The 14,622-nt window shown below is 34.0% G+C and overlaps 1 protein-coding gene across 1 annotated transcript in view; it reads right to left on the bottom strand.

The window, feature by feature from the left end:
- Window positions 1-1,014: 1,014 nt before the first annotated feature.
- The window catches only part of pic (DNA damage-binding protein pic), a 60,141-nt gene continuing 46,533 nt past the window's right edge, over window positions 1,015-14,622 (bottom strand). Inside the window, exons 16-21 of the mRNA XM_081730166.1 lie at window positions 12,724-12,983; window positions 10,734-10,904; window positions 9,853-9,962; window positions 5,101-5,270; window positions 4,376-4,602; window positions 1,015-1,732 (exon numbers count right to left, since the gene is read on the bottom strand). Of these exons, the coding sequence (XP_081586292.1) occupies window positions 1,649-1,732; window positions 4,376-4,602; window positions 5,101-5,270; window positions 9,853-9,962; window positions 10,734-10,904; window positions 12,724-12,983 (1,022 nt within the window). The 3' untranslated portion in view covers window positions 1,015-1,648. The remainder of the gene's footprint in view (window positions 1,733-4,375; window positions 4,603-5,100; window positions 5,271-9,852; window positions 9,963-10,733; window positions 10,905-12,723; window positions 12,984-14,622) is intronic.

Genomic DNA, 14,622 nt, shown 5'->3' with positions numbered 1-14,622 from the left:
AAAATTCGAAATTCTCCCAAATATATAACTGATATGTTTTAATCGGATCACAGACTTCTTAAAACTCTATGAATGGTTGAACTATACCACCACATTCCAATTTTTTCTCTAGTGAGTTGAATATAAACTGTATGTCTAGCGTTTATTTACACCTCATACTTCACACACTGGTGATATCTCCGATTCGGCGTTAATTGTGTTACAACAATGCTAGAAAAGATCTTGTAACACCAACATTCCTCGATCACTCCTTAAATGTAGCTACCATTACCTCCTCTTTCAATTCCCTAGGAATTCTATTTCTGTCGTATTATGCAGATTAGTCTGGGTCTCTCTGGTTAACGGGTTGACTGTCATGTATAAAATGTGTGTGCAACATAGTCGAGCCAAATATGGGAGATACTCATTAGTCACCCAAAAGAATCTAATACAAATTTTATATATAAAAACATCAAGAGAATATCGTATGCCGGAGGTCCCGGGTTCGACTTCCAGTAGTCAGTCACTTTTTCCTTCTTTGTGTTAGAATTCGCACTTAACAGAGGTAAAATTAAAATAAATAAATAAAATAAAATAAAACAAAGTAAATAAAAAATCGGTTGTTTCCTCCTTTCATCAGTATATAATGTTTGGTACAAAATAAAGCCAACGACACTATAAGCAAGCACTTTTTCTCTTAATTTAAGAATATGCGCCCCCTCTGTTCCCTGACAAAATATTTTTTATTTTGTATTCAACTCATAAATAGATTACACAATATGTTACATGTATAACTGAAATAAATTAATCTAATATAGGTATTTTGTTTTTTATTCTATTTTATAAAACGCAAAAGAAAAGTGCAGCGAAGTAAGAAAACCGCAACACTATATATATATACAATAATTTCATAATGTAATTGAATTCGTACAGTCACACACACACAAAATACCAACATAACTGAAAACTTGAGGTTTATGGAGATGTACGAAATTCGATCAAAAAACGAAAATAATGATTTTAAACAACGCATGATTGTTTTTTTTCTTTCTTTTATTTTACATAAAAAAAGTCTCTCAATTTAGAACTTAACAAATTACACCCTGTATCTAGTTTTTCTCTTACTTTATTTTGATACAAATCTAACGCTATTTCCTTTCATTTTTGTGGACGAAACTTGTATCATTGAAAATCTCTCCTCTCTCCCCTCTCAGCTCAGTATTACTATTAACTTATGAGCACAAACTTCGATCACGTAGCTTAGAGTCATTTTCGAAAGCAATGGAGATTTATTACACCAGTTTGCTTAACCAGGTGGAAACTGAAAAGAAGAATCTTTTAAAAACAAAAGGGGAGCAAAAATTAATTTACACTCTTGTTACATTACATAGCAAGTTCTTGCTTGCAAATGATCTGGACTATGAACGACTTCTCATATAATAATGAGACAGTGAAATAGATTTACTTTCTTTTGTGTAAAGGATTCGCATCTTAATACATGGATTCCAATGAAACAAAAGTTCACTGGAACATCTATTATTACATGTCCAAATGTGTATTTAGCAAATCCTCACTGGACAAAATGAGTCAGTCTTTGTAACTGCTTTACACCACTACTTAATTATTTAAGCAGTTTTCTATTTATAGAGTTCCACTGAATTTTGTACTTTTAATGTATCCTCGTTAAATCCTCAACAATCTTTACTAGGTCGTCAACTGTTGCTTCTTGTTTCATTCCGCTGCCATTGTCGATCTGATGACGAGAAAGAAAAATATTTAGCAAGAAGAAAAATCCAAATATTTTACATTTGTTACACGATACTATACAGTAATACATGACCTGAAATCAAACCTACTAAGAATAGCGATTACTCATATAGTTACAGACGAAACACTAGCTATTATTACGAGGGGGAGTCAGAAAATAAAGCCTTCCCAGGCAACTGTGGACAGAGGTGGGGATGCAAGACCACAAATAGCATGTAACATTAGAGATCAGACGTACCTTTATTTTTCCACAGAAATACCACGTACATTGAGACATTTGTCATACTGATCTTATAAGCTTCAAAAACCCTTCCAGGAAAAATTCAGGGCTCTGCATACGGAAGAAGCGTCGAACAGCTTCTGTGACTTCAGCATTGCTTCCAATGTGTCTGCCGCCGAGAGTCTTCTTTAAAGCCGGAAACAAATGGAAGTCACTGGGTGCAACAGGACTGTATGAAAATGGGCAAGGCGCTCCCACCCATTTGTTTCGACATCACATCAGGCCCATAGACTTCCACGAGGCGGTTATGGATTTCTGCTCCCGATACGCCATGTGCCCATTCATAGCGGACAACCGCCGCACTTCCTCCTTTGACCACGACGCCGAAACAAGCCTTCTCTACATAGCTATCAGGCTCAAACTGAAAGATTTGTCTCTGCTTTGCATAGGCGCTGCGACGGCACCATCTGCAGGATCGCGGGCGAACGATACCCACCTGTGTCTGGGTTTGTTGCACGTGAAACCGTTGTCTTGTTTGCCCCCTTTCCTGGGGAAAACGAGCGGGAAAACATATTTTCAGACTGCACCTCGTACATGAATTTGACTAACTGTTAAACTAAACCCAAATCTATAAAATAATATCTGAAGTTCAACATTCACCTAAGCATCCGCATAACAATCCAATCGCACACATTTCAGCGATAACTTTTCGTCATTGCGCATTCTTAAAGAAAATTACGTTGCTCTAAGAACTACATTTTTTATACGTTTTCACTGCAGAAATAACGACTGTGGGTTAATAAAGCATACTTTTAAGTTTCCTTGCTTTAAGTACTCGAACTTAAAGTGGATAACCGTCGACATATTATACATTATGAAACCTTTATCAAAAGCGTTTTGTAGAACAAGTCTTAGAATAACAAAAGCTAAAAGTCATCAACTTGATGAGGAAAATTTATCACCAAGACTGCGACTGAAATGTTTATTCGGATAGTTAAGTCAATAATGAACTTTTGTTATTATTGATATGCATCTTACTGTTTCATTAAGTAAACCCAAAGCTTTTCAAGGAAATTTACCGCGTGTCTTCTGGACTCAATAGCAATAAAACACCAGAAAAACGTCATTAGATGCAAAAATTTTCTAACGGTTTGTAGAACAAAAGTACAGAACATTGTACACTCATGTCCAAAATGATTGTCGCATATCTATAGCTGCTTTCTTGTAAGAATATAATTTGATAATTTTTTACAGGGTACTTTTAACACTGATACTATGTGTATAATCAGGAAATGTGTATTTGTGGTAAATTTCATAGGAAAATAATTATAAATACGAAAATTAGAATGTGTAAAAGAAAATGTTGCTAAATGGATAAGAAAGTTTTATTTTCGTTTTATTGTTCTTATTTACTGCTCTTTTGACATGAAATTTTCCACATACATGTATTTGCCCATTATACACATACTAACATTATAAGAAATACCGGACGAATTCGTTATCAAACTATATTTCTACAAGAACATAAATAATTATAGACATGCGACAATAATTTTGGACATGAGTGTACATAACAGTCTTGAAATTATTACGTCTACAAGTTAACAGAAAGTTGAGTTGAGTTGATTTTGAGTTTAACGTCCCGTTCAGCAGCGAGGCTGGACCTATGAGAGGTGGACCTACTGATTAACGTGGAATCCGAACCACATGAGCTCCAGCCGGGAATCGAACCCGGATCTCCCACGCTAAAAGCGCGTACGCTAACCGCTTAGCCATGGAGGAGCTCAAGTTAACAGAAAGCATTATGCGTGCTTGGTGCAGCGAAGTTCCCGTGTGAAGTACAAAAAAGAAGCATTTAGAGACAAAATTATTTGTTAGTGGTACAGAAAATTAGGTAACTGGTTGCCTGTATGTTGTTAAACAGGCTAGTCAGGTCATTCACACGAATACGTTACAGATCAACGTCTAATATTTCGAGTACCTGTATTGTTCTACAAACTTAATGAATTTTTCACCGAATGAAAAACTTCTTTTGCTGTGTCTGTCTTATTTTCGTACCTCTTTATTGTCAGATCTACGGGAATTATAATATACACAGTATTTTACGAAACGAAAATCACGCTACGGTATCCCACAAGTCTGAAATTATGATTGAAAAGGTAGTTAATCTGTAGTATCTCGTTCTCACTAGACACGTTCCCAGAACCAGACACGTTCTCACTAGACTGATTCCATTATCTTCAATCGAGTGATAATCAAATACCAGTCCCCAAGAGACCTGTGTGTTACGAATAACAAGAATCATTTCACCATGTTCCACAAAATTACGATTACAGACTTTTGGAATAACACTATATTTTTCTGCTAACGTGTATACAATATTCCTTACTAAGAGAGAAATTTCCTCACCTGTATTCCTTGGCATACTTCTTTCATCTTATCATGTGAAAGATCGAGGAAGCTTTCTACGAGGTCACCATCAATGAACCCTTCGCAAGGTTCTGTCTTGTTATCTGTGTTAAAGCTACGCCAAAATCCATGGTCGATTTTGCCCACGGATTTTATCACCTGGGTAAGTTTCTCTTGCAAATCGTGGAGAAAATCGTAGAAGTCTGAAGGGATTTGTGAAACCAGGCCTGCAAAAATAAACACAAATTTCACACTAAATATTCATACTTTCTTTTCTTTCTTTTATCACTCTAGGAGTTTCAACAAAATTGCAATTTTGTATGTGTTCGATAACGATGTTCTACCAGCAGTTTGCTTGGATTTTAGGTTATAGATATCTCTCAAAGCATTACGGTAAACATAAGCTGAGAAGGGGGCTACCAGGAAAAACTATTTGAAATTATAGTTACTAGAATACGAGCGTAAAAGTGGCATCAAAATAAGGCAGCATACGAAAATACACTTACTCTTATGAGGTAAAAATATGTACGGTGTAAAAAAAAATAGGAAAAAATATGTAAATCTATTCTTTAAGTTAAGATGGCTCTATAATTCACGTGATATGAAATTTGGGTAAACTGATGAACATTTTGCATGTAACAACACATTTTAACTACAATTGAAGTTTGAAGTGATATACTTAACTGTACATAGTTGTCTACTTTGGCAAAATACATAAAACTTACCTATTGCTCCATGAACAGTTCCAAATAAAACACAGCCTTGTGTAGGAGTTGAAGTTTCTCCAACATGTTGCATCACTAACGACCCATGACGGAAAACATTCACCATGTCCCCCAAATGAAACTGACCCACTTCCTGTAGTTGCTGACGTTCTTCGTCTGCGGTGGCAGCACTACAAATAAAATTACATATTTCGTTACATATTGGTCTCAGATCACACAATTCAAACTAATGTTCTTTAAGCACCTATAATTATGTATTAGAAACTGTTACCTCTTGTTTCATTAACAGTTTTATTTAGATGCTGCATTTGAAGACCATTTTGTATTGTAAAACATATATAGTTAATCCAAAACCAACTGCCGCTGCATACTTATTATTATTATTATTATTATTTTGTGTGTGTAACTAATGAATCTACCTATTTGCATGTAACTAATATCTTCCTTGTTTATTCTTAATATGTGTAATAAATGCTATAGCATAAAAAAAATGTATTTCAATGTACAGGTCATGGTGGACAGACTACAAGGTGGTTGCATGCGCATATCGCCTGGAACGCTGTCGTGGCTGTGACGTCATCTGGGTTGCAAAGGACAACGGGAAAAGGCGCGGATAGAAGTGACAAGTGGAAATTCTTTGTTACTTTGTTCTGTTAAATGTCGAGAATGTCTAACTGTGTAGTGTACGGCTGTAGTAATTACTACAAAAAAACTAAAGGAACTAATATAAAATACTTCAGATATCCTTAAGAAGAGGGGGAATGTCTCCAGAAATGGATTGTAGCTTGCAGGTAACAGGACAAAATAAAACTAAAATATGATTTTACATAAAAATAATAAATAAATGCAATGTTACATGAAATTCTATAAACATGATTTCATTATGTAGTTTCTTTTTAGTATTAATAGTATGTAATAGTAGTATATAGGGCTAGAGTAGCTTGTGTTGATTCTGCGTACAAAAATCTAATAGTACGATTTAAAAAGACGAACTTCGAGGTGATCATTTCTATCATCATTTCCTTCTACATAAGATATTGAGACAAAATTTTCCCACAAAGGCAGGCATGTAACTCGAGAAGGGAGGCACGATGTTCTAGCGGGCATTACCTCCCTCGAGTTACGCATATGGAGAGCATTGAACGCGTTAGAGTAGTTCAGATCCCATTTCATTCTGAAGGTCTGCATTCCCTGTAGCCTCGGTGCTGAAACGGGACGTTGCACTTCAAATTAATTAACGAATAGAAGGTTCGTAATAACGATTAACGGTTACAAAGATATATAACAATATATTACATCAAGAAAATAAAGTATCCACCTACCGGGACATTTTTACACTCAGATTTTGATTTTTTTTTTTCATTTTAATCATAACTTTGGATAATTATATATACATATTTAGGGGGCCCCTCCAGAATTACAAAGTTAAGAAAGACTCAGTAAATATAGAAATATGGTAGATTCTCGAACAATCAAGGAAACACTGTGGCTCAGTGGCAGAACGCTCACCTCTGGTGCAAGGGGTACTAGTTCACTTCCCGGTCAAGTGAGTTTGTGGTGGACAACATCGTGCCCGTGAGTTTCTCGGGGTACTCCCGCATTCTCATTCCACAAAATCATTTACTTGCATTTATCGTTTGTCTTCTTTAGTCCATCGGACAGAAAAGAGAAAACTTATCGAGAAAATGAAGAAAATTATTTATTTATTTATTTATATGAAAGTACACAGGCATACACCCATAACATACCTTCTTGACTTACATAATTGATGGTAACATGACCTTACAAAGAAGAAAAGTAAAACATGGAAAGAAAAGGAAAAAAACTAAAAAACTAAAATAAAAAAAGAAAGAATGTACAATCCAGCCATGAGAACACAAGGGTTGCATATAACTTAATAATTACTGATGGTTATGAAAATATTTTTGTGTTTTTGATAACAAAGCCTAAGGCTCTATTTGCTGGGTCTATAACACTAACTAAATGATTACTAAATGTTAATTTACAATCAAAAATTATACCAAGACCTATAATCGATGTAACATTCTCTATTTGGATATTGTTAAGTTTGTATACATATTTAACTAATTTGCTTTTTTTTAATTATTATTATTATTACTAAAGATTAGTAATTTTACGGTGTATATGTTTTCTAGTCTAGCTGTAACACCCTTACACCGTCTTCACCTACGCCTAGTACTTGGTTTCTTGCTTGAAATAGTCATGTTGTTGCAATTTCTTTGTTTGGAGTGCTTTGTATATACATATTTATTTCTATATATTTTTATAACATGATAGTATATGTAACATTCTATTTCGTACAAATATTTAATAATACAATTTGTTGTGGCATAAATTTTTACACTAACATTCAGAGAACTGTAAATTTCACCAAACCATTTGTTCAAATAAAAATTATATAAATAAACCATCAGCGATTTCAAAGATGATTTTTTTTTTATAAATTAAAAATAAAAACGGTTTAAAATATTATATTAAATACGTGCGTCCCTGGTCAATAAAGTTTTTAACCTCCCCTGAGATTCTGATGAAACTTAGATTGGAGTTTTTTTTTTTTTTTTTTTTTTTAATTTTACAAGCATAACGAAAATACACGTACGTGCATCTCTGTTAAAAACATGAATTCGCCCCTAAGATATTCTCAAAATATATATGGTGTCATCAGTAAAGAATTCTCTTTGAAGCAAAATAATAATAATAGTAAATCGAAACCGATCAATGTGTTACGAAAATATACTTGAGCATACATAAATATATAATAATGGAATGCATTAACGACGCACTGTGTTATAGACTATTCAGGCCTATGCATACTCAAGTGTATTACTTCAGATGATAAAAAAGAAAAGAAAGAAAAAGCAGAAAATATAGTGAGCAATATTGGCTTGTTCAAGCTTCAAAGTTGTTTAGTATGAACTGATATTGCTGTTTCATTTGCTATTGTAAATATCTTTTTTTGAATTCACTTAGCTTAATCATTGATAGCTTTACGTTTATATAATTACTGTTTGTTCAAAAATTTTCACTTCGTTGAAGATCACTACAAATACAAGAGAGGTTTGCGTGTGAGATACCAGCGAACAAGCGCTTGTTAACAGGTTGACTGCCAAGGTGATTTGAGGGTACTGGTCCCAGGAGGCCATAAATTTCGTCTTACCTTCGGCTCGATTATGGATAGTTATATCACATTTTTGTCGCCATATTTTTTCTCCCGAAAATGTATCAATGGGATCCGAGCACCATATCTGATGCTCATGGTCTCTCACAGTAATTTGTGACAATGAGCATCATATATGATGCTCAAGAACCTGGATAAGTTAGTAATTTGTGATATCGAGCATGAGCATCATATATGGTGCTCATGGCTCCACAGAGAAATAAGGTGAGCACCACATATGATGCTCATGGCAGTCATTAAAAGTTTATCTGCCTCTCGTTGGTCACGTCTGCGACCAAGATGACATCATGCTCCAGAGCGACAAGAATGTAGCACTGCATTGCATCCACCTTGTAGTCTTTCCACCATGGTACAGGTTTTGTATTTTTCTGGTATTTCAATATATAGTTTTCATTAATTTAAAAAAATCTACTACAGTACAAAAAGCTAATATATATTTAAGAATAATGAAATATAATTATTACTTTTTTTTATTATTTTTTTATTTTTAAACATGATGTTACCTACACACAATAACCAAGAATTTCTTTGGATGGTCAAGCAATACACCCTAATATACTATAATCACCTTTTCAAATGTCCTCATACTTTAAGCTTAGTAAAGTTTCATGATATCAGCTACAGCTTTTAACAACCTGTATAATAGGAAAACGAACTGTATAATGAGGGATATAATAAAATATATGGCAGAAAAGGAAAAGGAGGGTACAATTCATGGGTGGTATTAAAACAGAAAATAGTTACGTGAATATAAAGAAGTCAAGCTACGAATCGTAGTGTATAAAAGATTTTTTTTTTTTTTTTTTTTTTTTTTTTTTTTAAGTTTGTGGTAAAACCTGCCCGTAATGTCAGAATATTTATTATGATAATGATAGTGGGGAAAAGGGATACTTAGATAAAAGTAAATTACAGAGATGTTAGAAATGTCGTTAATTTTCTATGGAACTGGAAAACTAAAACTATGCTAAAAACATCCCTAGTTTGTGCTAACCAAAATGTTTTCAAAGTTTAACTTAATTCATCAATACCTTGGGTATGTAACAAGTTATTAGTACACTCTGGAAATTTTATTCGAAACTGCCGAAGATTTCATCCCATATCCGGCTCAGATTTTCTATTTGAGGGAAGGTTTTCTTTGGAAAATACACGACGTGATTGATAAAGAAAGAAAAAAATAATAATCTTTATTATTGTAGATTTTTGTTTGATATAAAATTTGAACCTTTGAATATTTTGTATTCGTTTGCAAATAAATGATTCGAAAGTCCTGTTGATTCTAATTTTATGTTCCTTATAGCGATCTCTATATAAATTTATATGCTTCTATACTCACATGTGACCTGAGAGGCCGATCAACATGTGTGTTTCGATAAAATAATTTCTTTAACCAATCAATAATTTTCTACATCACTATCACATCTAAAAAAAAAAAAAAAAAAAAAAAAAAAAAAAAAAAAAATAATTAAAAAAAAAAAAAAACACTATAATAATCAAGAATGGTAAAGTAATGCAAAAATGTTTATGACTATTTCCTCTATTCAACTTTCACTAACCTGTCTTTCTGACAAACAAACAAATTGAAAGAATTTTCAGCGCCCAGAAACGTGTCATCATCTAAGATTTCAATGGCTGTCATCCAATTAGGGTGGTAATGTCGTGCCATCTGTAAGAAACGGAGAAACAAACATCAAATGTACATATTTACTTTATGAGAAGTCATTTCTTCCCCGAAATTAAGATTTTTTTTTTTTTTTTGTATTATCTGCTATTTGCAATGCAAGTACACTTTAGAATTTTAAATTATATTGAATAAATTTAATGAAATGAAATCTTTGAGTTTTACGTCCCACGGTTATGCCGTTGAGGCTAAAGGAGATGATGAAGATGAGAAATGAATGAAATGGTGGAATGAAGAAAGTGGGAAGAAACGGGAGAACCCCGAGAAAACTCACGAGCATGGTGTTTGTACACCACAAAGTCCACACGGCGCGAGCTGGGATCGAACCAGAGATCCCAAGCACCGGAGGTGAACGCTCTACCACTAAGCCACCGCAAGTGGAGAAGTTAGAATTGAGCTCTGGAAGAGTCCGTATATGACAAATAATGATTTGTACGCTGCATTATCAAACCTGAAAAATGATAATGTGTGATATTTGAAGTTAGAAATTCTCCTGCTATACCTTCCACGCGCAATTATAAGACTGACGACGGCACGGTTTGTTATGGGAACAGTTTTCAAATGTTCTGTTCATAACAGCTGGAATGTACTTATGCATGATGCAGCTCTCTTTCTCTCTCATATGTATTTGACTTGAGTTTAACTCTAGATATCTTACTTTTAGAAACAATCAATCAACACGGCAACACATAAAACGTATAAAACACTTTTCTGAAATTAAGTATTTATGAAGAAATAAAAGGTAGAAATTCTTACCTCTTCGAAACTTCCTTCCATTGTTTTGTATTGCAACAATGTTATAGATCTTATGAGATCACCTACAAGAATGAAGTCGCCTTTGGTTTTCAAGAAGAGAGCAATTATATTATTAAAATGACTGCATTCTAAGCGAAGTTCCTTTTCGGCAGTCCACTCAAATAGTCGGACCTAGAGAAAATTAATAAATAAATGAAAATACACACTGAAGTACTATTATAAATGAATGTATGAAATACTGCATGGAACAATTAACCTATGAATTTATTTTTTAATTAATAATTAAGACAGGCAAACAACTTCAAGGCTACAGCTTACGGAAAGCTCTAGAAGGCCAAATGGCCATGACCAGCTCATTAACTCCTAACGCAACTTCCATTTTTTTCTCCCTAGATAATGATGTAAATTATTTAACCAAATGGGATTAAGACGACAAACTGATCAGGAAAATTCTTCGACATCAGTCAAATTGAAAGTCTCAAGTTATTGATTTGAAAAACGTAAAGAGGTTCGTACGACCACGTTAAAACTGATGTGCTGCATGATTAATTTATGATTGCACAATGCTCTAATATACACTATTATTTTATTTACTATCAACGCAGTAAACTATAACCCAGAAAAATGTTTCTGCACCAAGCATTTTACCATACAAGCGTTATATTTCCTGAATGATATAAGAAATACTTTTCTTATATACTAGGTAGGTGACTAAAAGCCCTGATAATAAAATAAACAGCTAGTATCAATTATCTAAATACTGTGTTATAGAAACTTGTTTAATTCCGAGCTTGTTAAACTTAAGGAATTAAACCGACACAAGATCACTTAACTTTGACTAACCTTGGTATGTGTTTTCCATTCAATAATTTCCGAAATTTTCAATGGGAATTTCCACATTTCTCAGCGGCGTTTTCTTAAAGCATCGACTGCTTTTTTTTTTTTTTTTTTTTTTTTTTTTTAATACTCTCATCTTATGTCATCAATCGTTATGCTGTAAAAGTATCAAATATTGAAGAAATAAAGAATGCGGAAGTTTACATATTTAACAATTAACTTTTGTTAATGATAATAGCGACATATCTGTATATATACATAACATTTACCGTATTTCTAGAAGAAAGGTTTTTGTCTGATACTTCTACAGCATAACGATTGATATCATAAGATGGGAGTCGTAAGTTTGCAGTCGATGCTTATAAGAAAATAATCCTCAGGAAGATGGAAATGCCCATTGAAAATTTTGGCAATATTTTAGGCAGACTTATACCAACGTTAGTCTAATTACGTTTATACTTGTTAAACCTTTATTAATTCTGTGCAATTGGTTACTTAACAGGTAAACATTTCAATGAACTTAAAATATACTCAGTTCGCTCTTCTGTATCCTGTACTTAAGTTCAAGCGATCATGCTAACCGAAGAATTTTCGTTAATAATTAGCTGTCAGCATTGTCAAGATATAGATAAGAAAATGGTTGTGGAAGAGACAGAACATGCTGTGTACTTCCAGAATCCTCACTAAAACCTTTTCTTATCTGTCTTAACAGTTAGGGCGTTTAATATGTTTGTATGAACTACAGAATATAGCACAAGGTGAGTTTATTGGTCTTGAAGATGCTTATTTCTAAAGGGAAATTTATGTATGTTGTGTTTACAAATAAAGATAAAATCACATTGTAGCTTTAAGTTTCTCGTTCCACGACTTTACAATTGAGGCAAAAGCAGACATTGAAAAATAAATGGTATTCATGAAATGACAATGTGCTCTGAGCGAGATTGGAACACGCGACAGACAAGTCTTGCGATCGTCGACCTAATGCTTTAGATTGCTCGATCATGCCAGCCGGTGTATTATTATAGAAGTTACGGTAATGTTCACTTCTCACCTCATTTCTATTAATTTGATCAGCGTGCTATATTTATTGAAAACGAGATATACAACAATATAAATAATAAGTAAAGGTCATATAACTGGGGAAAATGCTTACAGTGCTATTAATGCTAGCGAGGAGTTTTCCATTAAATTCTACAAGAGAATAACAAGCTCCTTTAATCTCCTTTTCTGCTATTTGAGTTAATTTTCCATCTTGATAGTGGAATATAATGATTCTACCCTGCTTTGGTTCACTTTCCTCTGGATTCACCACTGCCGTCCCAACAACGTAGTACGTATTTGGATCATCTCCTAATTTGGTCGAAACTAAGCTTAATGCGTACTCGCATTGCATGAACTGATGCGCATGAAGAACTGCAACACAGGGAACAAACAAACATTATGTAACGAAATGATATTCGTTGAATACTGAATACTTACCACTTTTCCATCTGTCAATACACTTTACATAAAACTACGTAGGTCAACAAATAATCTATTAATCAAGACCTAACATGTTGAAGCACAAAACCGATAAAATAAAATAAACATTTTACTGGCACTGTTATTCTACTCCCTTGCTACAATCGTCTATGGCTCCCCAGCTAGATTACGACGGGTTATAGTAGAGCAAAAATGCTGTGGTCAGCATATTAACTCCCCTTAACTGTTATTTCAGCATTTCTAGACCGGAGTTTGTTACTTAGTCTCCGAAGGACCATACGATACTGGGTTAACACTAGAAATTTTATGCTCCACCTGGAATCTAACCCTGAATCCATGTGCTAAGCGCTACACTACGCGGGATCTGTCAACGTTGGCTAATATTACAAAGGACAAATGCACATAGATAAATGGTAGAGGAGAATTGAACATTATATGTTCTAAATAAAAAATTACATCTAAACATAATGTCTAGTTAATATATGTGTTATTCTTTCCGTAGAGACTATTTACACATCGTAGTTAGACTGTACTCTTGGGTACATGGTACAAAATTCAAAATCTCATCTTGCAACCATAACTGCAGCTTCTGTTCAAGACATCATTCTACATGATATTTCGGTTCTTTCTGGAACTATTTTCAAGCGCACGCATGACGCAAGCCGAAATCTATTTATAATTATATTAATATATCCGCTCCCAAGAACATGTAAATAGAAAAATAGGCACCGAATATTCTGTGGGTACACTCATGTCAATTCTATTCGACACTTCTGAGTTTTTATACAAACAAACCTATTGCTTTTATCTTTTTAACTAATTCCTTATGTTCAACCACTGTAAGTTGCCTAAACTTGTAGAGTGCTTGCAGAATTGTAGAATAAATATTACTTACCCCTTTTTGCATTCACAGCACTGTATGTGTCAGTAGAGTCATTCTTTATGTTCGAAAACTTATGAAAAAAGGTGCAAGAGCTCAGTATGAGTAATGTACTCAAAAATTTTCAAACGTAACGAATGGCTCAATTGACAGTTTTTAGTGCTGTGAGTACAAAAGTGTGTAAGTGATATTTTTTCTCCAATTCTACAAGCGCTAAAACAAGTTTAGGCAACTTACAGTGGTTGAACATAAGGAAATAGTTAAAAAGATAAAAGCAATAGGTTTGTTTGTATAAAAACTCAGAAATGTCGAATAGAATTGACATGAGTGTACCAACAGAACATTCAGTGCCTCTTTTCTATTTGCAGGTTTTTGGAGTGATATACTAATATAATCATAAATAGATTTCGGTTTGCGTCATACCTGCACTTGAAAATGGTTTGCAGAGAGAACTTAAGTATCACGTAGAATGGTGTCCTAAACAGGAGCAGCGATTGTGAGTTCAAGGTGTGGTTCTGAGTTGAAATGAAAATGAAATCTTTCAGTTTAACATCCCACGATTATACCCATTAGGCTAAGGGAGACAATGATTAAAGCAAGTGAATGATGGAAGAATTGGTGGAATGAGATGTGGAAGGAAACACGAGTACCCCGAGGAAACCCACGAACACTAGGTTGTCCACCACAAAC

This window comes from Thermobia domestica, chromosome 11 (assembly GCF_964235325.1).
Source record: "Thermobia domestica chromosome 11, izTheDome1.hap1.1, whole genome shotgun sequence".
Classification (NCBI taxonomy): domain Eukaryota; kingdom Metazoa; phylum Arthropoda; class Insecta; order Zygentoma; family Lepismatidae; genus Thermobia; species Thermobia domestica.
Note: the sequence above shows the minus strand (reverse complement) of the source record. Positions and strands in the feature narration are given on the sequence as shown.